Consider the following 26,637-nt stretch of genomic DNA (forward strand, 5'->3'; position numbering starts at 1 on the left):
ATTTAATGAATATCCTCTCAAAATGTATTTAAACTACGCCCTTGTCACATAGGCTTCTCAACTTTTGCCATTCGGAGCGCTAGCTAACTGTTATCGATAATTACCCAACTCCACCCTGATTAGCTTTTGAATATTCAAGTCATTCTCCTTTTTTCCAAACCGTTGTAGCGATTTGAGAATAATGCGCCTGTTAAAAGAGGAAATTGCTCTGTTCCATCAGCAGACCTTGCAGAAATACGAGGGTCTAGAGCCACATGATCTGTATGTGCTTTACAAGAAGCTCCAGATGGAGCTGGAGCTCATCCAGGTGCAGGAGGATTACATCAAGGATGAGCAGCGCAACTTGAAAAAGGAGTTCATACACGCCCAGGAGGAGGTGGAGCGCATAAAGGCCGTTCCCCTGGTAATTGGCCAGTTTCTGGAGGCGGTGGACGAGAACAATGGCATAGTGGCCTCCACTACTGGCTCCAATTACTATGTGCGCGTCCTGTCCACCATTGACAGGGAGCAGCTGAAGCCATCCTCGTCGGTGGCGCTCCATAAGCAGAGTAACTGCCTGGTGGACCTGGTGCCGCCGGAGGCTGATAGCACCATATCGATGTTGTCGCCTGAAGAGAGACCCGATGTCAACTATTCGGACATCGGTGGTCTGGACATGCAGAAGCAGGAGATTCGTGAGGCCGTAGAGCTACCTCTGACCCACGCCCAGCTGTACAAGCAAATTGGTATGTTAGTCCCATATTTATAGAGCACCTGACTAATCAGGAGCGCTTCCAGGTATTGATCCGCCGCGTGGGGTGCTCCTCTTTGGCCCTCCTGGATGCGGTAAGACCATGCTGGCCAAGGCGGTGGCCCATCACACCACGGCCTCCTTCATCCGCGTCGTGGGCTCCGAGTTCGTCCAGAAGTACCTGGGCGAGGGACCGCGCATGGTGCGGGATCTCTTCCGCTTGGCAAAGCAGAATTCTCCATCGGTCATCTTCATTGACGAAATCGACGCGATTGCCACAAAGCGCTTCGATGCCCAGACAGGGGCGGATCGCGAGGTTCAGCGCATTCTGCTGGAGCTGCTTAACCAGATGGACGGCTTCGACGAGACCGCCAACATTAAGGTCATCATGGCCACCAATCGCGCTGACACCTTGGATCCTGCCCTCTTGCGTCCCGGTCGCCTAGATCGCAAGATAGAATTTCCACTGCCGGATCGTCGCCAAAAGCGACTGGTGTTCACCACAATCACCTCGAAAATGAATGTGGGCGAGGATGTTGACCTGGAGGACTTAATAGCGCGCCCGGACAAGATCTCCAATGCCGACATTAATGCCATTTGCCAGGAGGCGGGAATGCATGCGGTGCGTGAGAATCGCTATGTCGTCAATGCCAAGGACTTCGAGAAGGGCTACAAGACTAGCGTGCGCAAGGACGAAGCTCAATATGAGTTCTATAGTTAAATAATTTAACCATATTTCAAATCTTATCTAATCATCGATTTAATATTTAGAGCATTAAATGACCATGATAATCTTAAATTTTAAAATTTTTAGTTAAACAATTAAATTGGGTAAAATCTAAACTAAAAAAAAAAACACGACAAGAAATTAGTAAAACAAATATTTAAATGGTTTGTCTGTTTGGCGCGCAATTCTAAAAAACCGATAGTTTTCGATAGCGGTAGGGGGTGGTGGGGCGGTAGGGTTCGATTGCGCGCGTTACATGTGACTGCTCAGAACAGCTGTTGGTTCAAAAAAATTCCTTTGCGGATTTTGCCGGGTTTCGATTCGGCGTTATTTGAATTCTTTTTGGATATTGATTGCCGGCTGCCAAGATGATGCATCTGGAGCGGTACGTGACGAAGATAAAGCCTGCTGTGGAGGGTTTCATGAAGGCACCCAGCAAGGACACTTTGTCTTTGGTGGAGCGCGAAATCGAGGGATTCAACTTTGGGGAAATGCGCATTTACCAGGTGCAAACGGTGGTGCCTCTGGTGCTCAAACTGGATGAGTTGACCGGGTAAGAGACCTCCTTCCACTTGGTATTCCCCGCTCAGATTACAGTGTTTATTGCAGGGAGAGCCAGGAGCTGCGCACCAGTTTGATGAACTGCCTGAGCAGAATTGTGTCCCAAACTTATCTGGTGGATGAAAAGGGCCTGCGCTCCATCCTGGTGGTGGTTCTGCAGCAGGTGCGCGACTCCAAGGCAGCCGTCATGCGACCAAATCTCTCTGAGGAAATTAAACTGGCCGCCATTCAGTGCATATTTGAGGCACTGCGTCGCTCCACCACCGATGTGGTGGAGTCATTCTACACCAAGGAGACTGCGATGATGATTGGCCAGATACTGATCATGCTTCTGGAGATCATAGAGCAGGAAAAGTACCGAAAGCTTGTCCAGGCAGCCATCCAGTGCCTAATGCTGGTATTCTACGTCCATGACGAAGCCGATCACGTGGATGTGGTGCTGCGCAGTCAGGTGGCCAACACCATATTCATTTTCCTACCCAAGGTCCTTATCGTACTGTTTAAAACAACCATGAAAGACGAAACGGTCGGCGAAACCATTAAAGCGGTGAGTTAACTCAAAACCCCTCCGAGACATTCATTTAAAGTAATAATATTATTATGCTCAGATGGCCATTCAAGCCCTGGGACGCATCATCTGCATCATGTTCGAAGAAACCACTGATGAGTTCATGAAAATGCGCTACGATGTGGATGCCTTTCGAAAGCTATTCAATAGCTCCCAGGATAGTCTGGGTGAGCAAAATGATTTCGCCTTTTTCGGCAACAAAAAGTCCACCAGTGAACAGACTGAGGAGCGCCTACATCAAATGCAAACAGAGCTGCGATCGGTCAAATGGGTGGCGGCCACTTCGAGACGTCTCCGACCCATCTTTGTGGAGACGAGCATTCTGCGGGCCCACACCGCCCTGAGGGTACGGGAAAACTACTCCGACATGTGTTGCCTGCTGCTCAAGCACTGTGCCCACAATCTGAGGAGCAATTTTATCCACATACTGGAGAGCGTGTTGGCCCTGTCGGAGGACGAGAATGAAAAGATTGCCCAGCGGTGCAGGGACACTCTTCTTCTGCTGCAGCAGCAGCCCAGTAGCCAGGGCATATTCGATGAGAATGCAGAGATGTTGCTAGATGCGCACCTCAACAAGTGGCCGCGCATCCTGCACCGCTGCGAAGACAACGAACAGTTCGCCGAGCTACTTTTCTTCAAGGGATTTCTGCGCAACGTCAATGCCGACAAGCTGCAGCTGCTGCTGCTGGTGCCCAAGAACTTGGAGATGTTTGTGACCTGTCTGCTGGCAGCTCTCGACCAGCGGACCACCAGGGATCTTCTAAACGAGGAGTACGCTCTCCGTCGCATCCGAGAGGGAGATTCCAAAGCCCTTGCTGCCGAGCTGGCCAAGCTGCCTTGGCGGCAGTTCAAGCATCTGGCCTCAAAGCGCACAGTAGACATCCTATACGATATTGGAGCCCTTTTGGGTGCTCAGCCTGCTCTTAACCGACTTATCTTCGATCACTGTCAAGAGCTCATTCAGCAAAGATCCTCGTCCATAAATGAGTGTATTTTACTTTTAACTTTGATGGTTACGTCGCCGGAGAAAAAGGCCCGTGAAAGTCGGTTGGTGCTGGCTAATCTCTTTCTTGACCAGATCCTTCGCGACGAGCACTGGAACCTAGCCATTCAGCCGGACGCAGCTTGGCGCCTCAAGGTCCACAAGGTGAGATTGAGTTACCCAAACTTAGAAAAGTTCTATAGCAACACTTTTATTTAGCCCACTCATTGGTTTGAGGAACGTACTCCTGGGCTCTATTCGTCGGCAGTAGAGGTTCGCACCCAGGACTGCGATTCCGATGACGAGCAGGCGGAGGTGGTTGGCAGCCGAGTGACCATTGCAGACGCCCAGTTTAATGTTCTGCACACCTGTTTCATTTTGGACGCAGTGGGCCACTGTGCCAGGTTCATTGGCGACACCTTCGACCGACACATATTTCTGAGTCTGCACAAAGTACTTCTCAAAGTGGCTAGCAGTAACACTATTGTACACCAGGCGGCCAGTTTTGCGTTCGTTTCGATGCAGCTAGCTCTAAGATATGCAGAACCCTCTCACTTCATCGAGTGCTCCACGGACTACATCACTTTTCACCTGAACGCATTGCTGAAACGATCGCCGGATAGCACCGCCGCAGTGGACATTCTCACCGTGGTGCTGCAGTACAGCACCAGGGGCAATGTGCCGCACCTGGACAGCTTATTCCATACCATACGTGAGGAGTGCTCCAAGTCGCACCAGTCGACCAATGTGCACTCTTATTTGCGCGTCTTTAAAGCATTCCTCAATCATGTTTCCCTTTGGCAAGTTGATGCAGCGGCCGAGCTTAATTCAGAGCTTGCAATGCAAGTGGATGAGGAGCACAGTGTCCTAAGCACATGGATAAGTGTGCTGAACAGGCCGCAACTGTTGGAGGACCTGAATGGCGACGCCGACATGACCGAGGAGCCAGCGAAGGATGAGGCAGAAGATGCAGATGACACGGAACCACAACCCACGAAGCCTGTTCTCCCGCGCCATGTCGAAATGGTAAAGGATATTCTGGGTCAGGTAATCAAGTTCATTTCCACCGCGGATCAGGCGCAACAGATTGCAGCCCTCGAATGCTTCTCCAGCGGACTGCCACTGCTGGCGGACTATGAGAACGAGCTGCTGCCACTGGTGCACCTGGTGTGGCAACCGCTCGTAGAAAAGTTTCGGCAGAAGGACGCACTGGTGCTCAATCGTTGCTTCACCTTGCTGCACTTGCTGGGCGTTCATGCCAAGGATTTTATACTGAAACGAAGTCTCAGGTAAGTGCTTTTTGAACGATCAACTGCAGCATCTTGACTGTATCGTTGGGTCTTTCAGCGATGTGATACCTCAATTGAAGCACTTCTTGAAAGCGGCTAGCCAGCACAGCAGCATGGAAATCCCACAGGTCCAGACGCAGGAGTACAAACTTCAGCTGAAGCTGCTCCAAAGTCTAGCCGACTTTATACTCGGCCTGCAGATAGAGGGAAAACATCTGCACGAGCTGATGACCACCGTGGCGCTCTACCTATCGACGGTACAGCCACCACAGCTTCAGACGCCGGCCAGAGAGTTCTTCCTTCAATTGGTTGCCTACAATGGTCCCTTCGTCTATGTGACACTCTTGCAGAGGGCCCATCTCAAAGACTACCAGGCTAATGTTAGCCACATCTTCGGAGTAATGGGCTTCAGCATAGCTAATGGACACGACCTTGATTAATAAAGAACAGACCGTTTTTATTATTTCACAATTGCTCTATTCTGATTTCTGTTCACTCGATTAACATTACAGGCTCTAATGCTAGGTGTCTTTTTTATGCAATTTCGGATACTTTGACCAGATCAGATACATAGTGGTTACTTATGTCAGAAGAGTATGCAATAGTTTTTGGATTGAAAAAATTGAAGGATTAGTATTGAGGTATCTAACTTGAATAGTTTTTTATTAAAATGACTTTTTATCATATAAACAAGGCAAGGGTTGAACAAAACTGTTTTTATACACAAATCAAGCGTTTGGAACAAACAAAATTGAAGTAGAAATTTATATATGTACTCGTATATTATGTTTTGGTAGCCATAACTAAATGCTATGCATAAACAAACATTTCTTTTAAATTTTCACTTACAAGTGGAACCGCAGATGCTTGGCACCGATAAAACTTAGCATCCGACTTCTAAAGCCACTATACACTATAACATTTCGTTCTGTATCAAATATAGCTGAATTTGTAAAATGATTGCTGTTCTGTATTTGTGATCGTGATCCTTTCCACGCCCTTCTCTCCTCCTTCGCCTTATTGACTCGCAATACTCGTACTTAAGTAGTGAAGCAGCTCGCAGTGTGCATAGTCTATTGAGCATCTCCAAATCCTTTGCCTCTCCTTTGATCGTTTCAAGCTGGGCTGCTCTGCGGTTGTGGGTTCTCAAGCTGTTTGTAAATTTGTGTGGTGTGTGGGAGTATGTGTTTAGCTATTGAATTTAATCTGAAACTGACTACGCCAGCCAGTTCATTAGGCTGTTGGCATACGCCATGGGCTTGACGTCGGGATGTGGCTGAAAAGATTGCGTTTGTAATGGGCTTAAGGAGTGATTTATTGCAATGCACTGTACTTACCACAGCCTCGAATGATTTGTAATTTGGTTTCAAGTTGTTACCCGTTATGGTAATAAATGCGCCCATGTTGCCCATGGTATCACTATAAAAAAGGTCACATTTACCTCGTGCTCTACCGATCTAGTGAGTAGGCTTACCAATAGTTCGGAGCTGAGAAGACTGTTATGCATTGACCGTTGTGTGCAACCTCATAGCCCATATCCTTCACTTCGTGGCTTCGAATGATGTAGTCCAGATTGTTGTTCTTGCAGAACGTCTCGGTAACATCTGGGCCGAACTGAATGCCCACGCCGCGCTTCGACGGCCCTCGGCCCATCCACAGCTGTGGGTCGGACCACAGCAACTCGCACATTAGGCCTTCCTCGGGCGGCTGGCAATTGCGCTCGATGCGCCGTATATTGTCCAGGGTCACGTTGTCCGTGGAGAAGAGTCCGCCGTGCATCACCAGGATCTTCTGGTTGATGCAGTGGCACAGCGGCAGCCAGTTGAACACTTGGGTAAATATATCCGCCATGGCGCTGGTGTACTTGGCTGTCACCTCGCCAGTGAATCCATACATTTGGTTCATGTTGATGCTCTCGTGGTTGCCTACAATCAGGTATAAATAGTTCAAGTATTATTCTTTTTACATCTTACTAGTCAGTAAAGCTTACCGCGTGACAAGAAGAAGTGATTAGGATACAACAACTTGAACCCGAACAATGTGAATATACATTCCACGGAGAAGGATCCTCTGTCCACGAAATCGCCATTGAATAAATAAGGATTCTTTTCGGAGGGCAGGCCATTAATCTCGAAGATATTCATCAAGTCGTAGAACTGGCCGTGGATGTCGCCGCAAATCGTGAACTTCTCCTCATCCGGCACAGTGATGTCTACCAGCGAGGGCTGGGCTCGCATATAAGCATCGATCTCACAGAGTATCTAAAACGAGTATAGACGTTGTTGAATGCCTTCCACACATCGAGGTCACAATCATACTTTGTAGGCAAATTTGCGGTGCAATCGCTTCTGTCCCTTGTAGTGCTCCATCAATTCCTTCATGAACTTCAGGGTCACTTTGCCGTCCTCCAGCTGTGGGCCCTTGTAGTCATCCTCAATGGCTGTAAGACATGGATTCAGTTAGGTTTCTCTAACATCCGGAAGGGAAGCTTGCACTACTGACTTATGTTCTCCATATCCCTGTACATCTCGGAAAGGGTCTTCTCGGGCTTGTCTACGGCAATGGCCCGCTCGAAGGCGCGCATTTTGACGATCTTGTTGCACTCGGTAAACTTCAGCTTGGCGTCCTTGTCGTTGGGTCGGCATTTGGCCACCTGGAAGCCATTTGTGTTTCAGTAGGAGACCAAAGGGGCTGCCGGGTAATACTCACAAATTCAAAGTCGCAGAGCGCCTGCTTGAACTTGCCCAGGGACATGTGCGCCGCGGCCCGGCGGTAGTAGCCCTTGAGGTAGGCGGGGTCAGCCTTCACCGCCGACACGCCGTCCTGCAGTGCATAGCCAAAGCTCTCCTGGCGCAAGTGCGCCAAGGATCGATTGGCGTAATATATCGCGCTGTTGGGATGCAGTTCTATGGCTTTGGTGTACATGTCGATGGCTTTGGAGAACTCCTTGGCTGTGAAAGGGGGCAGGCGGGTCAGTAATAGTACTAATTATACCCCCAGAGTTCCGGGAGACTTGTAAATTATCGCACACAGCCATAGGTTCCCTTTGTTTTAAGGTTAGGTTGAAGGAGGCACTCGAAAGTGCAGTCCCGGAAAGCGTTACGGATTAACGCAGTCCAACAATTGTAGGCATTACAGCATATGGAACGGCAGAGGTACTTACTTTTGAGCATAGCGTTTCCCTGATTTTTGTACTGCTCGGCCGCGGCAAAATCCTGTTCCGCTTTCGTACTGGCATTTGTATCCGCCTCCGGCTCCTTGGCCCCCGTAATCTCCGCGCCTGCCGGCACCTGGTGCTCCTTCTGGCCATCAGCAGCCTTCTGTATTTCCAGCTCGGACGAAGACATATTTTTTTTGTAATAAATGATTTTCTTAAAGTTATTTACTGTCTGAAATTTTCAAAGGGTTGGAAAACGACGATGGAAACGACAAGATGAACTGATAGTGTTGCGCAACACGCAGCTTATTTTATCGATATAGAAGCATTTGAATTATGTGCGCGCCATGCTTCTTAATAGTTAAAACAATGTCAATTTGGTCTTAGAAATGCATTAAGCTCGGCTTTCTTAAAAGGGTTCACTTAAATTTTTAGCTCTCCCTGCAGGAGCGGGCAATCGATAACAGGCTTGGGGGTGGCTATCGACTATCAGCTGTTTTGAGGTAGGTTTACACTTGAGATGAGGGCGTGAGTTTAGTATTGTTGTTTCACGACCTAAGTAATTACCGAAAATATATTTTTAAAAACTTAAAATAAATTAGTCAAAATCTTTTCAGTTAATTTTCTAATAAAAATTAAATAATGTGCAATGTATATTTAAATATATATTTTATTTAGTATATATATTATTAAAGGGAATACAATAGATAATTTAAATTAAAGCAACAGAGAATTTATAAAAAATATATTTATTTTAATATAATTGTTTGATGCCAAAAGCGTGAGTGAGCTTTCGAGCTTGTCGTGAAAAACATTCACTCAGGCGCTCATCTCTAGTACACACAAAGCCGAGCTGGGAAAAATTAGAAGCGGAAACGGGTTTTACTTTTACTGGTAACTTAGGAGCTCAGCGCTCGCCAGCATTCAGCAGTTTGGCCAGCAGTCTGTCGTCGCAGCCGCATCGCAGTGAACCAATCCCAGAACCAGAATCCGTGCCAGCGCATCGCTCAATCCACCGAAAAGCCAGACAGAGCATTTGCGGGGGCGTCACCGTCGTGGGAATCAGCAATATAAACAAACGGCAGCGGGATGTCGATGAGCAATCTATCAATAGACGGCGAGTTCCGTTACATTATCCAGTGGTTCAACGAGTGGAGCGAGCTGCAGCGGGATGACTTTGTGTACGTTTTTGTTGAGTACCTGGCCCGGGGCTCCACCTCCTGCTCCAACGATGCCCAAGTCAATGGGCTGGTTAACTCGCTGGCCAATGCAGCCGTACAGGACAAACCCATGAGCCTATTCCAGTGCCGCGTAAGTAGTAGAAAGTTCTCCTTTCCATCTGCCCCTTTATTACGGTTCATTGTCCGCAGATTAAGCTGTTCCGTGAATGGAGCCCCAAGTGGCCGATCGAGTTCAAATGCAAGCTGCAGGAGAAGATCAGCGAAATCGACGCTAAGGTGGGGGAGAAGATCATCAATGAGTTGCGAGGGTCCCATTCCGTGCACAATGGCGACGTAGCCGTGCATTTAAATGCAAATGGGGCGAGCGACGAGGGCGGGGATTCTGAACTGGAGCAGCCTGCGGTGGCAGAAGTGGCAGAGGTCGCAGCTCCAGTGGCAGGGGAAGAGACTGAGCCAGCTCCCGAGGCAGATGACAATCGTTTGGCGGCGGTCTTGAGCCAAGAGACGCCCGTTGATGACGACGACGTGGAAGAGTCTGCCAGGGAAGATAGCAATAGCAACGCCGATGTAAATGGCCATTATCCAGCGGCTGCAGTGACAACGATCGCGGTGAATACATCTCCATCGCCATCCCCCACTCCGCAGCCGATCATCGAACCTGTAGAACAGGTCGAGAATAGCGTTTCAGTTACAGTTGCCTCTGCAGAGGTACCCCCGGTGGCTTAGACTCTGCACGATCGTTAAAGACAAACCCGATCGACTATAAAAAGGCGTAATGAGTAGTAAAGTATTTTAGTTGTACACCATCGGCAACTCGACATTCCAAGCGATGCATTTCTAGTTATGTAAGCCCATCTCCCAGACTTTTGCACTCTGTAGCCCTTAGCCCGTTCACCTATCGACTAGCTTAAGAGCATAAATTGTAAAGTAAGCCCCATTAATACACGAAAGAGAGTTTCACATTCTAAGCGGTGTCCTGACGATCTTGTTCCTATTTCCCGCCTTCGTCTTTAGTTGGGCTTACTAGCCAAACATGTTTTGTATTGGGCTGTTCTGGCTGCTAGCCGCTTACTCAGCTAGCCGGCAATGTCGTTGCTCTTCGTCTGCTTCGGCTGCTCTTTGGCTTTGGCCCAAGCTGACTTTATTGCCCGATAATTGGTTTTTCGAGCTCTCTTTTTGTTTTGATTCGTCGCCGCTGAAATCGAAATCTGAATAGAGCTACATAGCTGGACGTGGAAGTAAGATATGCATGCTGGCTCGGAGATTGAACCAATTTATTTCAATTTCGCACTTGGTCGGACGACGTTGTGTGAGCGGTTTCCCAATTTCAGATTCGATTTTTCGAAATGCGGCGCTCAGAACTTGTCACCCTGTTAATCTGCGTACTGTGGCTGAGTGGTAAGTATTCCGCTGGATCCCCAAATAACGAATGACTCAAGAAACGAACGTGCGCGGGGTGGGGGGTAATTAAAGAACAGCCCGCTAAGTGGGTCAAGGTCGACGGCTAGAAATTCCCAGCGGCAAAGCGAAGGGCAACAAACCGCGCGAACGATGGCAAACGGCGAACCAAAAAAGTGAGTGAGTAATTGCCGGGGGCACTTCTGGTTTGCTGGTTTTCTGGTTCGCGATTGCCTTGCCGACATTGACCTTCGAGCACTGGTTTCTTGCCTTGTCATCCAGCCAGTCCGCTCTCGTTTCAGGGGATCACGGAGCCTCCGCCTGCCACTGCATCCGCCTGGGGAAGTGTGCCACCTTCACCCGCCTCCTGCTCCATCATGGCTCCGGAGAGCAGTCCGCTGTGTTCGCCAAGGTGCACGACGCCAGTTGTGGCTTCCAAGGCCTCGAACCGCTCGTCTGTTGCCCCACATCTCGCAAACAATACCACGATGAGTCATCCTCGGCAAAGCCAAGTCGGAAGATGCGTTTTGCACCGCCGGATGATCGTTGGATTTGGGATGATGGGGGCGATAGCAGGGGCAGTAGGCACTCGCCCTCCCACTCTGATTATCTGGAAGCGGAGACAAATCTGCACGACTACTGGAATTTCGAGGAGCAACGCAATTGCCCGCAGTCCGTGGAACCAGAGTTCTTCGACCGGCGATTCGCAGGGAACCACCACTTCCTCTACCACGTAGACCACAGCAACCAGGACACGGCATCACCGCGGCCCGCTCCCAAGGATAAGCCCATCGTGTTTCCCGGAGATCTGCGCTTCCTACGGGACGACCTAATCTCTAACCTGAACCAAGGTCCTCCCCTTGCGCCGTTTACCACAACTTCACCCATGCCGATTGCAACAAGTCCCGCTCCTCCATCCACAAGCACCACATCGTTACCCTCCAATAACCCGGTGAGCCAAGAGAACTCTCCAGGATGTGGGATAAGTGTGGAGAGCAGACTGCTAGGAGGAGAACAGGCCGCTGCGGGGCAATATCCGTGGCTGGCGAGGATCGCCTATCGCAACCGAAGTGAGTACAACTTGGGGAATGTTAAATACACCATTTCGAATTTAATTACCCTCCCCAAATCAACGCAACGCCATTGCTTTTGAGTGATGTTGAGTAATCTGCGCTGTGGAGATCCTTACCAGCGCGCAATCCCGTCCTGTGTAGATTCAGCCAATCTCATTGGCCACGAGTCCCATTTGCGTGGTGAGGAAGACCCCAAAGGCAAAGAGCAGAGCGGCAAGTCCCAGAGCCTGTGCTCCTCGATTGTTTGGTGGGGCCCTCAGACCTCTGCCTTCGTTGGATCGGGGAGCACTTCTGCCTTCGGGTCCACCCTTTCCTCCAGGGCCACCTTTTTCTCCAGGGCCACCTTTTCCTCCAGGGCCACCTTTTCCTCCGGGACCACCCTTCCCGCATTTATTGCACTGGGTACCGCCACACGGCTTAGGACCACAGGGCTGTCGTTTCTGAGGATTCGGTCCAGCATTGCCTCCACGACCACCGCCTCTTGGACCACCGCCTCCTGGACCACCGCCTCCTGGACCACCGCCTCCTGGACCACCACCCCCTGGACCACCGCCGCTCCTTGGATAACCAGATGGACAAGATTGGGGGTCGTTGGCCTGAGGAGGTGGACTTCTTCCGGCACAGGGACATGCGCACATATTTAGATGGGAGGAGCTGTTGAAAAGGAGGAAATATTTAATCTGAACAAGGTTATATGGTACTAATTTCAGGCAACAGCCGCATTAGCTTCCGCTGCTCCGGATCCCTAATCTCCACCAACCACATCGTTACTGCCGCCCATTGTGTGGTCAATTTGGTCAGCGACTTGGAACTGTAAGTTCAAAGGACCAGTCTAATATACATATTCTAAGCCGAGCTTTCCCACAGATCCCATGTTCGATTAGGGGATCAAGATGGCTCAACCGCCTTTGCCATCGAGCGGGTAATAGTGCATCCTAACTTCGATCAGCCCAGATATGCCAACGACATTGCCCTCCTCAGAATCAATACCACGAATGGTAAGTGTACATGCTTGCCTCAACAATAACTGATCCCTCTACATTCCAGGAGCCTTTACACCCATCTGCTTACCCTTAAACGGGTCAACCAATCTCGGGAACAGGCTGATTGGACAGACGGGAGTTGCTGCCGGTTGGAGTACTGGGAATCCGGAAAGTGAGTCTAGAAATAACTTTATAGCGTGTATATCTGGTCTGTTGAAGTTTACAACTGACTATTATAGCTGCCAAAGCTAATCGAGATCGGAGCTTACTATGTTTTAGCTGTGGTCTACATGTTTTGCCAGGTTTTTGATTTTTATATTTTTAAAACAGCAATATATTAACAAATTAAAGCAACGAATTTTTGAAATATCTAATTAGAAAACTTTGATCTTTCTGCAGATAATGGGTCGACGGACTCCTCGAACTCTACCGCCGCAGTGCGCTTCATCCGTTTGCCCATAGTGAACACCACCAGCTGCGCCATCGCCTATGCTAGTCTCAGCGAGAACTTCCAGCAGCCCATTGTCATCACCCCAAACCACCTGTGTGCCCAGGGAATGCCCATGAACGACGTGTGCCGCGGTGACAGTGGAGGACCCTTCATGGACGACGGATCTTCCGGGATTTTCGGAGCAAGTGGAGTCCACACGCTCATCGGCATCGTGGCATTCGGACCCACGCTGTGCGGTGTAACCACCATTCCGGGGGTCTATACCCTGGTCAGCAGCTTCTCCGAATGGGTGCTGCGAAACATCAGCGGATGAACGGACCACTGACAGAACCTAGCTCATCCAAAGCTTTCAATGCCAAAGTAATCACACCACATCCAAATAAGAAAAGATGAATCATGCAATTTATGGATCAATAAAAACAGTTCTGCTTCCTATTTAAATCAACTCAATACTAATAAATTTAACATTTTTTTGTATAACTTAAATTTGTATTATCCGAACTCCTGTGAAAAATGTGGCTCATAATTAGTTTCATAAAAGTTAGCTGATCACCACCGCATTGGAAAGGTGAATAAAATATTTCCAAGAATAATTCGATTATGAAAGCAACTTAATATTGTCAATGCTGATTTGGACATTTGTAAAAATGAAGTGTTATTTTTTTGCTTCATTTTATTATTTATTATTTTACAAGCATTGTAAAAGATTCAGATTAAACTTTCTAGGCACATTTTCTTAGCGAAGTTCCACTTTAGGGAGTGGTATAATACAATTATAGTCGGTTTGGTTCTGCTATTTAGGTATATTTAAAGTAATTATAATTTAAACGGAAATAATAAAAAAGATTATGTCATTTCAGTGGACAAAAATGCCACGTGAATGCAAACAATAAATGTAATTTATCTTAGAAGCCTTAAACAGATATTTTAAAATTTTTATTAAGCCCCAACCATTGAGATTCTTTTTGTTTTATGTAAAGAATATGCTGAAGTGAAACAAATTGTTTGGCTTTTATTTTATTAATTTGAATTATTTTTAATCCATTATTCCTAGAATAGCATCATTCATTTCCACCAATTTATTTACCATATAATGCAGCTGTAATTAAAACAGAATGTTGAATATTAAAAATGTGTTGAAGCTGATTTTAATCGTAACAAAAACACGATAAGACAAAGAAAACCATTTCAAGCTACCGATATTTTTTGTGTATTATTCTTAAACTTTTCTTATAAAAATAAAATAAATTCTACTTTGAAAAGCAAAAATAGTCTTAAAAAACTGTATCAAGGAGCTGATTTATTTGTTTAGGAATCATTTCACGATTCACCTTAACACTCTAAGAAACTATCTTAATGCTTTTTTGGGGGTAAACTTAAGTTTACTTACACTTATCCAAGTGCTCTTCATCGTCAGGCTCTTCATAGAAGCTGTCGTCCATTGCGTTATCATCATCCATCTTGACAAAACTCATGTTCTCCAGGTTTTTCAGCTCGACTTCCAATTCCTCGCGCCTGCATTCTATGAACACATCAGCTTCACTTTTGCTCTTACTTAGCAGTTTTTCCGTTCGAGCCGAATGCTGTTTTGGCCGAAAGAACAAGTGTGGTTTCGTTTTGGTTCGAATATGGCTTTTCGAATACGCCATGGTTGCTTCCCAAGCTTTGAAGTCCTTCATTCTGGCCATTTTGTACTCCAATCTTCGGATCTCGAATTGTTTTCGTTTCCTGTCTAAAAATAGCGTTTCGCGTTGTTTCCGCAACAAAGCTCTTTCCTGGAGTTCCTGCTTCTCCACCTTCTTCTCGATCTCGGCCTTCTTATCCTCCTTGCTTTTCAAACGCGACTCCTCCTGGCAGAACTTCTGCAGCGTTCCCAGAAGCGATCCAAACATTCGGCGATTTCGGGCCCTCGACTCGGAGTCTGTGCCCTGCGCCTCGACCACCTCCTTTTTGGTGGGCATTTCCCGGATGACCCGCGAGTTGATCCTGGGCGGTCGTCCCTCGTTCTCCTCGATGGGGAAGCGCGGAACCGGGTTTTTAGTTTCGTACATCCGCCGCTTGTCTTTGAAGACCCCACCTGGTCCATTTCTGGGAAACTGTCGCTCGCCGTTGTGGTCGTTTTTCTTGCCATCGTGGGTGTATTTGAATTTCTCCGATCTGGAAGGTAGCGTGACTGCCATTAATTAAATTAACCATTTCCAACGCTGAACCGTACCTCTGAAGGGAATCCTTGGGGACGCGACCAGCAATGCGGCGAATGTTTTCATTCAGGATCACCAGCGACTGCTTGGCCGAATTCAGTTTTTGCTCCAAGTCATCAACAGTGGATAGACCCGAGTCATTCACCATTATTACCAGGTATCAATTTGATGCTTTAATTAATCCCTAATTCGGAAAATCGGTGTGATTCTCATAAAAATAAAACACAAGCAGTTGGTGTGTAGGTATATTTAGTGGTGGAAGCTAGAGACTTAAAACCATCATCGATAGTATCGATGGTGCGTTGTGCTGCGGCTACCATCGATATATCACTATCGCCATTGTCATTTCCTTATCGATAGTATCCTTATTTTTATGGGAATTTAAAAATTACAAAAAAAAGGTAAATCCAAAATGTGGTTTATAAAGAAGGCTTGAAACTAATTTTTAAAGCATATTTTTAATTACCTTTTGGAAGTTTTGTTGCTTGTAATACATTAAGTTTTGGGAAACATTCATTAAAGTGTTGGTCAGACTACTTAAATACTTCATTTAATGTATATGAAATATTATTAATTATGCTGGACTATTTTTAAATCCTAAATAGTTAATAAGTATCCTTATAAGTTCGTTGTCTAGATCAATATTTAAACCAAAACCTTCAATGACATGACTTTTAAGGACTTGAAATTCAAGTCGCATTAATGTACTTCTGCTGTAACTTCTTTGAACCCCTCTGTGGCCCAAGAACTGTCGGATATCTGTACTCACAGTTGAAATGAAACTAGATACATTGGGTGGACTCCGGGGGTTTTAGTTTCTTTGTCCGGCAAAAAGGATAAGACGTTCATCTGAGCGAGAGGAGTCGAGAGAACCGATGCAGCTGTCCGCCCGGAGAGCTTTCACTGTACATGTACGCACGTACATTCTGAGTTTGGACCTGCACGCCACCGTGCCTTTGAGCTTGTTTTTAAAATAGAATCCACTCGACAGCCGTGTTTGGTGATGTGAAAAGTAACGTCTTTTGCGTACCAAACAAATGGTACCAAATAAAAGTGGGCATTCGCAATAGAAATCTAGCCCAATTCCTAGCCAGTTTGTCGGCAACTCATATTTGGAGGAAAAAAAAAAGGATGATTAAATTGAGACTAGCGGATGCACGTACATACACATGGACAAAGGTCATAGTTGCAATGTTTACATCAAAAGCTCCTGCGAAACGCATGCGCCCGCCGACAAGCTTTTTAGCCCAGGTTTGCAGGTGTAGTGCGATGGAATTTCGACGTGTTAGTTTCGCATCGCGGCTAGAAAAGTAATATAATTTTTTGTCAGTGCTCGTTATTTTCCATCTTGGTTTTTGTTAAAATAATACACTCAATTCAACATTGGAAATCGCAATTGTGCTATTTGTATCGCCAATCGGAACCCTGTAAACGTGCGCATTTGAAAATAAGCAATAGTAAAGTGTATCCTGGAATTTTGGCAAACATATACAAGTGCATACGAAAAGACATACGCGCATACATACTCGTACATTAAATAAAATCAAATCCGTGACCATTCAAAAAGTCTGCAAAATTTAATTTATTAGTTTTCTGTGCTCAGTGACGTTGGTTTTATCGACCATACTTAAAATATGCCCAATATTAAGTATACGCAACTACTGCAAAATATATAAACCTATGTGTTATACATACAATGTTATATCCCGTGTATATGTGTAACTGAGTGTTCGTGCACAAGTATTGGTGTGCTCATCTTCCGTGAAAATTCAGATGATAAAATGTAACTTATTACTCAATTAAACATACAAATCCCAAACAGTGTTTTAGTGGATTAGATAAGGAAAAACACTAAGTAAATGTAAACGACAACTAATTTCTGCTGTTCCAAAAAAGTATACAACATGGAGTTATTGCTGCTATTAATGCTAGCACTTCAATTTTTACAATCCAGCATCGGAAGTAAAGATGGTAAGTCAAAACTTTAGATTACAATCACTAAATGATGTTAAATTCTCTTTTTACTTGGGGGTTTTTATAAAATTAAGTGAGAAACTCTTCCTGGGCGCATTCAAGATAAAATTGCAACTTAACAAAAAAGTTATAACAAAAAAGAAAAGTTTGGTCTTTTGGTAACCTTTTTTCGAACAAACTTATTAAATTGTAGCTTACGCCTAAGTAATTCTGGTCATAACAATAAGTCCTTTATTATACATTTTACGGGCCGTCTGGAATTTAATAATATATACCTTTGCGAACCCTATGAAATTTCAATTGGTGGCTTCAATAATAATACCTTAATTTACATTTTTAAAATCAAATACATAACTATACCTACTTTATAAATAAGGAATGATGGTACCAATGTGTATGTTAATTTTTAAAACCACATGAATATTTATTTATATATTTTTCAGTACCAATTCACCAAATCGAATCTCTGGTTGGTGAAAATATTTATCTTCCATGCAATGTAACAACATATGAAGGTGATGAGCCTGTGTTGATTTTGTGGTACCGAGATGATAAAGGTACTCCCATATACAGGTAAATGAATGAAAATACAACCAAAACCTACTTATTTCCTTAAGGAAACCTATTTATTCCGGTAGAAGAGTGTCTTAATTGTTATTCAGTTAACTTACCCAATTAGATATTACAAACTAAATTCAACTTTATAGCACCGACATCAGAGCGGGAGTGTCCAAGGCACCAAAAAGATGGTCAGACGATTCTGTTTTCGGAGACAGGGCTTATTTCATATTCGATAAGGAACCAGGAAAACTATCAATTCAAAATACACAAGCCTCCGATTCAGGCACTTATAGATGCCGAGTGGATTTCCTAAAGGCGCAAACCATAAATAGCCGTATAAGGCTCAATGTCATATGTGAGTAATTTATACTGCAATTGTTTATTATCGGTATCTGTAAATTATATGGTTTCATATAAATGATTGCACAGAAATGAATCGTAATAATTGCCTATGTTTTTCATTAGCTCCACCAAAGCAAGTTATAATTCGAGACAGCTCTAATGTGGAGCGGTCTACAGTGGTGGGACCATACAGCGAAGGCGACATCGTATCCCTGAAATGCCAAGTAATTGGAGGTATGCGAACAGCAAGTGCAAATTCAAGGCAGCGGTTATTTAACTTTGAGCTTCATTTCTAGGCTACCCAACTCCCACAATAAGTTGGTATCGAGATGGTCTCGAAATTCCCTGTGAACTCGCCCATTTGGCAGGAGGAAAGGTAATCGAGTGCGAAATCACGCTTCCATCGCTGGGTCGAGAAGACCTAAACTCTCGTCTCACCTGCCGAGCATTGAGTCATCCCAGAGCACCCATTGTCGAAGCAGTAGTTCAAATTGATATGAACTGTAAGTCTGTGGGGGATATTGAACCCTAAAGGAATTAGTTTCTGAGTGGACAAAACATTTCGGGCTTGATTGCACACACTAAACATTGTGTTTATTTCTAGTTGCCCCTTTAAATATCCGACTGTTGGGGGCACATCAGCCATTGTCTGCTGGACGAAGATACGATCTATTGTGCCAAAGTGCTGGCTCCAGACCGCCTGCCGTAATAACTTGGTGGCAAAATGGCATACGGCTGGAAAAGACTACCGAAACTGTGAGTATTCGTATCCTGATAAATTAAATAGGCTACCACTGTCCGTACACTACTGATTTCAACTGTTTTATAGACTTCAAGCGATGGAAATCAGACAACGAGTACGCTTTCAATCAGTCTAAGCAAATCTGATGCGGGCAAATATCTATCATGCAAAGCCTACAACCATGCTGTTCCATCCGAACCTTTGGAAGATGGCTGGAAGCTGGACATTCAATGTAAGCTGTGCTAATTGTTATTATAAAACATTGTCTTATTTAAAGTTAACATATGCTTGGCTTTTAGATGTCCCTGAAGCATATGTTCGTCTAGGAACATCTCTGGATCCAAGTACTTTGCGGGAAGGAACTGATGTGTACTTTGATTGTCTGGTGGTGGCCCATCCAAATGTTTTTCGCATTGAATGGCGTCACAATGTAAGCTTTAATTCATGTTTAGTTACTTTTAGATGCTTTAAATCCGTATTATTCTTTCAGGAACAACCTCTGTCCCACAATATTTCGCAAGGCGTCATAATAAGTAACCACTCACTTGTTTTGCAAGGTGTAACGAGAGCCACTGCCGGAAACTATTCTTGTGTTGGTTTTAATGCCGAAGGAGAAGGAATCAGTGCCCCTTTTGCTCTAAATATTCTATGTAAGTTATGAAAACTTAATTTTCTTACAAATCCCTATCAATCATTCACATTTAATGGAAATGTTGTAACCAATTTCAATTGGTGGAAATATGCAATTTTAAACTCGCAATGAAACGAGCTATTTAAAAATAAATAGAAATAACATTTCGCTGTTCTACGTTTCTTTTCCATAAAAATCTGGCTTTTAGAGATAATTAACCTTTTTATGATGTCTTCTTTATGTTCTTGCTTTATAGACGCTCCCACGTGTGCACAGAACCAGAAGAAAGTGTATGGGATAGCAAAACAAGAGGACGCAAAGGTCATGTGCACTGTGGATGCCAATCCTCGAGAAGTTGAATTTAGTTGGACTTTTAACAATTCTGCCGAAAGCATTGATGTCGCCACAAATCATATAATTCGCTCTGGTAAGTTATATTTAAAGTAAAATTGTATATAAAAGCAAACAAACAATGTACTTCTTAGGCACAAATTCCATTGTAACATACACTCCCGTAACTGAACTGGATTACGGAACCTTACTATGTCTGGCATCAAATAAAATTGGTAAACAGCGAGTTCCATGCGTCTTCCATATAATCGCTGCAGGTAGGTTTCGAAAATAAAAATTAAAATAGTTTTGTTTCTCTTTATTAACAGTACAAACTATAAAATTTCGCGTTCCTTTTCTTATTTTAAGGTCGACCGGAAAAAGTACACAACTGCACAGTAATCAATATATCTATGACATCGTTAACCGTGACTTGCAGTGATGGGTTCAATGGCGGCTTGCCGCAAAACTTTAATTTGGAACTGCTGGACTCTTACACACAAGTACGTACATATTGCCTTAAAATTATTTAAAACAGCAAGTACATGTTTCTACTCATTCCAGGAAACTAAGGCAAACATCACATCGACAACCCCAAAGTTTACGGTGACAGGTTTAAGTCCGGGAAGCATATATAGGCTAAATATTTACGCATTCAATACAAAAGGTCGCTCCGATCCGGCAATAGTTAATGCCGCTATGCTCCGAATGCCCGAGAAACAACTGACCTCGGAGCAAAGTAAGTTCTAATCAATCTGTCTGTCTAGCTTTACTACTAATTTACACATTTTGTGCCATCTTTCAGCTCATAACCTTCGTGCAGAGCTCTTGTTTTCGCCCGTTGTGTCACTAACAATTGGTTTAACCCTAGCTGTGCTGGTCGCAGTACTGGCCATAATCCTAGCTCTACGAATACCTTGCACCGCTACATCGAGAAGGCGTCAAAAGGAACTCTCTAATGAGAATATTTCCAGGGATGAATCGCCAGGACCAATTGACAAAAGTTCCGGTAGCAAAGAAGTGGACGATTGCGACGAGAAGAATCCGGATGTGGTGCCTGAATCTGTAGAGGTTGACGAGCAGGTAAGATTATTCTCAAGTACCACTTCGGAAACAATAACCTATTTTAAAGGACCAAATTCTGAATGTCAAGTTTAGGTTCTAGCTTGTAATCTTTCAGTGAAATTAAATGTTAGTTGAAAGTCTTCGGAAACACAAATTCGTTTACCCAATTTTAAATTTCTTATATATTGACGCCCAACAAGTTTTAACATTACCTTTAGTTATAAGTTTTATTTAAGATCTGTTACTCTAACTAAACTTAAGAAAGCAAATGTTTCCCCAACGGCAACTCAACGCAAAGTTAAAACGGATCTTGACTTTGAAAAACTAACCCTTTAAGTATTGCACTTGGTTTTAAAGACATAAAGACACAAATTTCAATTGTAACGGGGAAATTAAGTACTTAATTACATTAAGCAATTGTTTCTTTGTGTTTTATGGTCAAATATCAATACAATTTCAGGCCGAAAGTATCAGGAAAAGGCAGCAGATATCAACGATCGATACCAACCGCAGTCCGAATAGGGGAATTTTTGTAAATGAACAGCAACATTTGACAGCTGCCGAGATATCGTTGCGTGCCTCCCATGGAATTGGTTACTGCACTCTGCGGAGTGGAATGCACGCCCAGGCCCAGAGTTCAGTGGGAGAAATATCAATTGTGAGTATAGGATGTAGTTTGCAGTACTGATTAAATGCACTTTAAGATACAAAATCACCCAACTAACTTGGCATTATCCTTCACAGAACGTTACGCCACACGTCTATTCCAACTCGATTTCGCAATGCACCCTGCCGCGCCAGTCATCGCAGAATGTGTGGAACAACTACAACTGCAACATCACCGGGGCGAGACCGACCTCCACGTTCCACCAGCTGACCTTTCCCCAGGGAAGGGTGAATGGCCACAACCCGGCGCAGCCGCTCCATGGACACGCGCCCTCGCCATCGCTGGCATCCAACAGCTCCATGGCCTCGTCGTCGAACACTCTGCCACAGCCACATCCACATGCCCATGGCAGAACCATCGCCCTGCACCACATGAACCAGGCCCAGTGCGGAAGGGTCTGCATCGGAATCGCCAGCGAGGGCATCCACGCCGCCGAACAAAACCTTTCCGACGACGAGGTCACCGTCCAAACTCCATTAATGATAAAGCGCGACAGCACCGTATGACTATAGAAATTCCACAGGGTTTTCGACACGCCCCTGTGATTAGGACTTACAATTTTCGGTATTCTGCATTTCGAACTCAATAGAATAAACTTTTTATACCACTTTATTATTGACAACAATATTCTGGAGAGATCAATTATTTTCGGCCAAAATAAATGTTAGTTTTAAACGTTGTTAATTATAAGTTGTACGAAATCAATATTCAATGAAATAACTAATAGGTTTTAAAACTTTAATTGTGAAAGCGGAACAGAGGTTTACGAGTGGCCAATGCAAATACTTTTACAGCAGTTTTTAAAATACCTAACCACTTAACTGGCATCAAACGAATTTATAGACTGGGTTTGATATTTAAGAACATTGAGTTGTTTTTATATTTGTTTAGATGTACAAATTTGTTTGTTTTTTTTTTTTTTGCATAATTAAAACATGTTGCGTGTTTCGGGATATAAGGATAATTCAAAATGTATGCGGTGACTCATGTACGGCCATAGTTTTTGTTGGACTAAATGAAAAGACTTTATAAAATTATTGTTCAAATTTTATTTCTAGTTCCCAATGATTCCAACTCGATTACACATATTTTTAACTACATGTCTAGGCAACTATAGTCTCGATTAAATTAGTCATGTAAAACTAAATATTTTTGTTGTATGTTGTGTTTCCAAGCAACTGCACCAGAAAGTATGTTTGGTCAAATTTAATTTGATGAAACAATTGCTCATTTCTATGGATGCCAAGGCAGCTTTTTAATACATTCATAATAATGTCTGTATATGTTCGTGATGATGAAAACATTTTATATAACTTGCTCAAATATAAACTAAACCAGTGTTACGAAAGAAGGAATAATTCCCATTTTTTCCACAACGCTGGCCGGCATTTATTTTCAAATATTTAATTTTATACTGGTCGAACTTACATAATACTTATATTTAAAAATACCATATATATTAGGAACTTAGCGTAAAACTACTGTGAGCAGTATTATAATATCTAAGTTATAAATAAAAATAAATTAAAAATAAAATATTGTTTCTGAAGTGAGTTTTAATATTAAGATATTCTTTTCTTAAAGTGTTGCTTTGAATATAATATCAAATTGTTTTAGTGAAATTTTTAATGAGATTTAGGATATTTTGTTTGCACTTATGTCAAGCAAGTGACCTTCAAGGCAAATGCAGATATTTCGTTTATATTTAAGTATTATGTTGCTATCTAGAAAAGCTCTTTAGTTTTAACTTTTTTAGTTTTCCTGATTTGAAAAATTCTTTTGTTTGATCTTTTGTTAGATTTTCTGGGTGTGGACTAAAGAAATCTTAAACTGTGTCTATATTCCCAATATGTCCATGGCTAATTGGTTGAGTGCACACGAAAAGAATTTCTGTTAGATTGAGTAATATTTTTATAAGTATTTTTATTTTTAAAAAGTCAAATAATGCATTAAACAAAAATAATTTAAGAGCTCAAGAATATTAGCATATATTGGAAACATAAACGGTTGGCTTAAAAAGCCAACTTCTTTGGAAGTGTGACTTCTTCATAAATTAGAATACAATTTTCCAAATCTAAACAATGTTCCACTTGATAATTAATCTCAAATTTTGCTATTAACTTTCAGCTGCAAATTGAGAACAACGCAATGCGAATTCTATCCAATCATAAACACAAGAAAAAAAAAGAAAACAGAACTCGATCAAGAAGCGACATCTTGAGCATGTGTGGTTGGGTGGGTTGGGTTTGAAATTCGAATAGGCACCACTTAAGTCGATGAACACGAGCACAGTTCATTGGACATCCACATATAGTGTGCCCCACACTGATGTCTTTCGGGGCTTATAAAAGAACGCGTATCGCTAAGTTTCGGTTAGTTGACTCCCAGCTGTGTCGCATCACAGACAAGTGCTAGGATTTTCGTCCGTTAAATCTGCCGTGTTAAAGTTCACATTAATTTATTTACCAAAATGGTAAGTCTTTTCAAGTTTTAAGGATCCTCCAAAGTCCTGGAAAGTGCTGGTCTCTAAACCAAAAGCCAAAAACATAGAAAAAATAGAATACCTTGTCAATCATTTTTGATGAATTGCTAAGCTTTAAAGCTTGTAAATATCAACTATATTAGCAACAGATGGTCAAAATATCTTTGTTGTTGAAAGTAAATTTTCTTTTTAATTTATACGCAACCGGATATTCCAAATATTTCTTTATTATTTACAGTCCGGCGAAACGAAGAGACCGTTTTATATGAATGCATAAACAACTAATAAATTATCTTTCAGAGGGAGTGTATTTCGGTTCACATTGGACAAGCTGGTGTCCAGATCGGTAACGCCTGCTGGGAACTGTACTGCCTGGAGCACGGCATACAGCCCGATGGCCACATGCCCTCCGATAAAACTGTGGGTGGTGGCGACGACTCCTTCAACACCTTCTTCAGCGAGACCGGCGCTGGCAAGCATGTGCCCCGAGCCGTGTTCGTCGACCTGGAGCCCACTGTGGTGGACGAGGTGCGCACCGGCACCTACCGCCAGCTGTTCCACCCGGAGCAACTGATCACCGGCAAGGAGGACGCGGCCAACAACTACGCCCGTGGACACTACACCATCGGCAAGGAGATCGTCGACTTGGTACTGGACAGGATTCGCAAGCTTGCGGATCAGTGCACCGGACTGCAGGGATTCCTGGTCTTCCACTCCTTCGGCGGAGGCACTGGCTCCGGCTTCACCTCGCTGCTGATGGAGCGTCTTTCCGTCGACTACGGCAAGAAATCGAAGCTGGAGTTCTCCATCTACCCAGCCCCTCAAGTAAGTGCCTTTACCTAATTATGTAAGTACCTGTACCTAATTAAAAATATTGAAAATACATTGGCACTAACTCTAAAATTAAACACAAATCACATTATATTGCAAGCACATCTTAGGTATAAGAGTTCTTTTCTACAAAATTCAATTTTATAAAATTTAAAATAAATATGTTTTAAATTAAATCATTATTAAAATATTGGGCAATTATCAATGTTTTTAACAACATGATTAATTTATTTGTTTTCCTTATATAAGAATTTTCTTATAGTTTTTCTTGAATTAAGTAAAATTAACTATGATAAAAGAACTAACAAAGTAATTTTTTTATGTGAGTCTAAACTTAACTAATTTATTTTTTAGAGTCATAGAAAATTAGTCTTATGGCGAAGAGTTAATTAATGGTTCCAAAACTTCCTGTTAGGTTTCCACAGCCGTGGTCGAGCCGTACAATTCGATCTTAACCACCCACACAACGCTGGAGCACTCGGATTGTGCATTTATGGTCGACAACGAGGCCATCTACGACATCTGCCGCCGCAACTTGGATATCGAGCGACCCACCTACATGAACCTCAATCGCCTAATTGGTCAGATCGTTTCCTCCATCACGGCCTCGTTGCGCTTCGATGGCGCCCTGAATGTGGATCTGACCGAGTTCCAGACCAATTTGGTGCCCTACCCACGCATCCATTTCCCGTTGGCCACATACGCGCCCGTCATTTCCGTGGAGAAGGCCTACCACGAGCAGCTGACCGTGGCCGAGATCACCAACGCCTGCTTCGAGCCGGCCAACCAGATGGTCAAGTGTGATCCCCGGCGGGGCAAGTACATGGCCTGCTGCATGCTCTACCGAGGCGACGTGGTACCCAAGGATGTGAACGCGGCAATTGCCACCATCAAGACCAAGCGCTCCATCCAGTTCGTCGACTGGTGTCCCACCGGCTTTAAGGTGGGCATCAACTACCAGCCCCCCACTGTCGTTCCTGGCGGGGATCTGGCCAAGGTGCAGCGCGCCGTCTGCATGCTGTCGAACACCACGGCCATCGCTGAAGCCTGGGCCCGTCTGGACCACAAGTTCGACCTGATGTACGCCAAGAGGGCCTTCGTCCACTGGTACGTGGGCGAGGGCATGGAGGAGGGCGAGTTCGCCGAGGCCCGCGAGGATCTGGCCGCCCTCGAGAAGGACTACGAGGAGGTGGGCATCGACTCCACCACCGAGCTGGGCGAGGACGAGGAGTACTAAGCCGCTCGGAAAGAATCACGAAACGAAATCCGCAATGGTCCGGCAAACTCTTTATTATTATTTTATCTCTACCAAATACAAAAGCATAAACTTCCGCAATAAAAATGTTTAACACAAAAGTCTTGTTTATCTTAAAATTAAAACAGTTGTCCCTTTTAGGCATTAGTTTTGTGACATAATATTTATTGGGCTCAAGCTAAAAGAGTTGAAAAAACAACACTTAGTTTATTTAAAAAATTAATATATATAGTTTATTTTTAAATTAAAAATTACTTCAATCCATCATTGATATGAAATTATTTGTTTGAGGTTTGATCGCTATTTCGGTTCAAAACGTTTCAACTTTGGGCAGAATAAAATACTAAATATTTTGAATGAAGCAGCATATTTAAATCGTAATGTTTGATAAGGGCTTCATTGTGCACATCTAAACGCATGCGCAAAAATGTGTACTCATATTTTCCACAAATTCTG

The 26,637-nt window shown here is 44.0% G+C and overlaps 9 protein-coding genes across 11 annotated transcripts; 6 read left to right on the top strand and 3 right to left on the bottom strand.

Annotated features, from left to right (window-relative positions):
• The first annotated feature begins 92 nt into the window (after positions 1–92).
• LOC108139119 (26S proteasome regulatory subunit 6B) lies at positions 93–1,529 on the top strand. Its single transcript, XM_017261732.2, has 2 exons — positions 93–725; positions 778–1,529. Exons 1-2 carry the CDS (start codon positions 182–184, stop codon positions 1,449–1,451), a joined length of 1,218 nt encoding a protein of 405 aa, XP_017117221.1. The 5' UTR covers positions 93–181; the 3' UTR covers positions 1,452–1,529.
• Positions 1,530–1,728: 199 nt separating this feature from the next.
• LOC108139287 (TELO2-interacting protein 1 homolog) lies at positions 1,729–5,328 on the top strand. The gene is made up of 5 exons (XM_017261982.2): positions 1,729–2,010; positions 2,067–2,565; positions 2,627–3,733; positions 3,788–4,857; positions 4,916–5,328. Exons 1-5 carry the CDS (start codon positions 1,826–1,828, stop codon positions 5,295–5,297), a joined length of 3,243 nt encoding a protein of 1,080 aa, XP_017117471.1. The 5' UTR covers positions 1,729–1,825; the 3' UTR covers positions 5,298–5,328.
• Positions 5,294–8,290, bottom strand: LOC108139288 (serine/threonine-protein phosphatase 5). Its single transcript, XM_017261983.2, has 8 exons — positions 8,021–8,290; positions 7,567–7,808; positions 7,360–7,510; positions 7,176–7,297; positions 6,848–7,118; positions 6,332–6,782; positions 6,195–6,276; positions 5,294–6,133 (listed from the first exon to the last, which is right to left on the bottom strand). The coding sequence occupies exons 1-8, from the start codon at positions 8,202–8,204 to the stop codon at positions 6,074–6,076; spliced, it is 1,563 nt and encodes a 520-aa protein (XP_017117472.1). The 5' UTR covers positions 8,205–8,290; the 3' UTR covers positions 5,294–6,073.
• A 551-nt stretch (positions 8,291–8,841) lies between these two features.
• On the top strand, positions 8,842–10,163 carry LOC108139340. Its single transcript, XM_017262061.2, has 2 exons — positions 8,842–9,325; positions 9,385–10,163. Exons 1-2 carry the CDS (start codon positions 9,104–9,106, stop codon positions 9,919–9,921), a joined length of 759 nt encoding a protein of 252 aa, XP_017117550.1. The 5' UTR covers positions 8,842–9,103; the 3' UTR covers positions 9,922–10,163.
• Positions 10,164–10,273: 110 nt separating this feature from the next.
• Positions 10,274–13,541, top strand: LOC108139339 (CLIP domain-containing serine protease B9). Of its 3 annotated transcripts, none has more exons than XM_017262059.2 (6): positions 10,274–10,593; positions 10,896–11,663; positions 12,356–12,479; positions 12,534–12,664; positions 12,714–12,821; positions 13,049–13,541. In XM_017262059.2, the coding sequence occupies exons 1-6, from the start codon at positions 10,542–10,544 to the stop codon at positions 13,411–13,413; spliced, it is 1,548 nt and encodes a 515-aa protein (XP_017117548.1). In that variant the 5' UTR covers positions 10,274–10,541; the 3' UTR covers positions 13,414–13,541. The 3 variants fall into 3 exon arrangements, with proteins under 3 accessions (XP_017117548.1, XP_017117549.1, XP_041565309.1); XM_017262060.2 differs by having other exon boundaries at positions 12,377–12,479; XM_041709375.1 differs by lacking the exons at positions 12,714–12,821; positions 13,049–13,541 and having other exon boundaries at positions 12,356–12,625.
• On the bottom strand, positions 11,685–12,851 carry LOC108139341 (S-antigen protein). The gene is made up of 2 exons (XM_017262064.2): positions 12,738–12,851; positions 11,685–12,320 (listed from the first exon to the last, which is right to left on the bottom strand). Exon 2 carries the CDS (start codon positions 12,302–12,304, stop codon positions 11,810–11,812), a length of 495 nt encoding a protein of 164 aa, XP_017117553.1. The 5' UTR covers positions 12,305–12,320; positions 12,738–12,851; the 3' UTR covers positions 11,685–11,809.
• A 569-nt stretch (positions 13,542–14,110) lies between the features above and the next one.
• On the bottom strand, positions 14,111–15,561 carry LOC108139129 (pinin). The gene is made up of 3 exons (XM_017261743.2): positions 15,316–15,561; positions 14,491–15,257; positions 14,111–14,199 (listed from the first exon to the last, which is right to left on the bottom strand). The coding sequence occupies exons 1-3, from the start codon at positions 15,447–15,449 to the stop codon at positions 14,180–14,182; spliced, it is 921 nt and encodes a 306-aa protein (XP_017117232.1). The 5' UTR covers positions 15,450–15,561; the 3' UTR covers positions 14,111–14,179.
• Positions 15,562–16,214: 653 nt separating this feature from the next.
• Positions 16,215–23,110, top strand: LOC108139360 (hemicentin-1). Its single transcript, XM_017262083.2, has 16 exons — positions 16,215–17,272; positions 17,719–17,848; positions 17,983–18,191; positions 18,302–18,412; positions 18,475–18,681; positions 18,783–18,934; positions 19,008–19,152; positions 19,220–19,350; positions 19,411–19,570; positions 19,808–19,978; positions 20,037–20,159; positions 20,251–20,384; positions 20,446–20,620; positions 20,687–20,964; positions 21,407–21,604; positions 21,691–23,110. Exons 1-16 carry the CDS (start codon positions 17,206–17,208, stop codon positions 22,117–22,119), a joined length of 2,820 nt encoding a protein of 939 aa, XP_017117572.1. The 5' UTR covers positions 16,215–17,205; the 3' UTR covers positions 22,120–23,110.
• An 865-nt stretch (positions 23,111–23,975) lies between these two features.
• Positions 23,976–26,282, top strand: LOC108139313 (tubulin alpha-2 chain). Its single transcript, XM_017262019.1, has 3 exons — positions 23,976–24,086; positions 24,396–24,920; positions 25,342–26,282. The coding sequence occupies exons 1-3, from the start codon at positions 24,084–24,086 to the stop codon at positions 26,161–26,163; spliced, it is 1,350 nt and encodes a 449-aa protein (XP_017117508.1). The 5' UTR covers positions 23,976–24,083; the 3' UTR covers positions 26,164–26,282.
• Positions 26,283–26,637: the final 355 nt, after the last annotated feature.

The sequence above is a fragment of the Drosophila elegans genome, unplaced genomic scaffold (assembly GCF_018152505.1).
Source record: "Drosophila elegans isolate 14027-0461.03 unplaced genomic scaffold, ASM1815250v1 contig_476, whole genome shotgun sequence".
NCBI lineage: Eukaryota > Metazoa > Arthropoda > Insecta > Diptera > Drosophilidae > Drosophila > Drosophila elegans.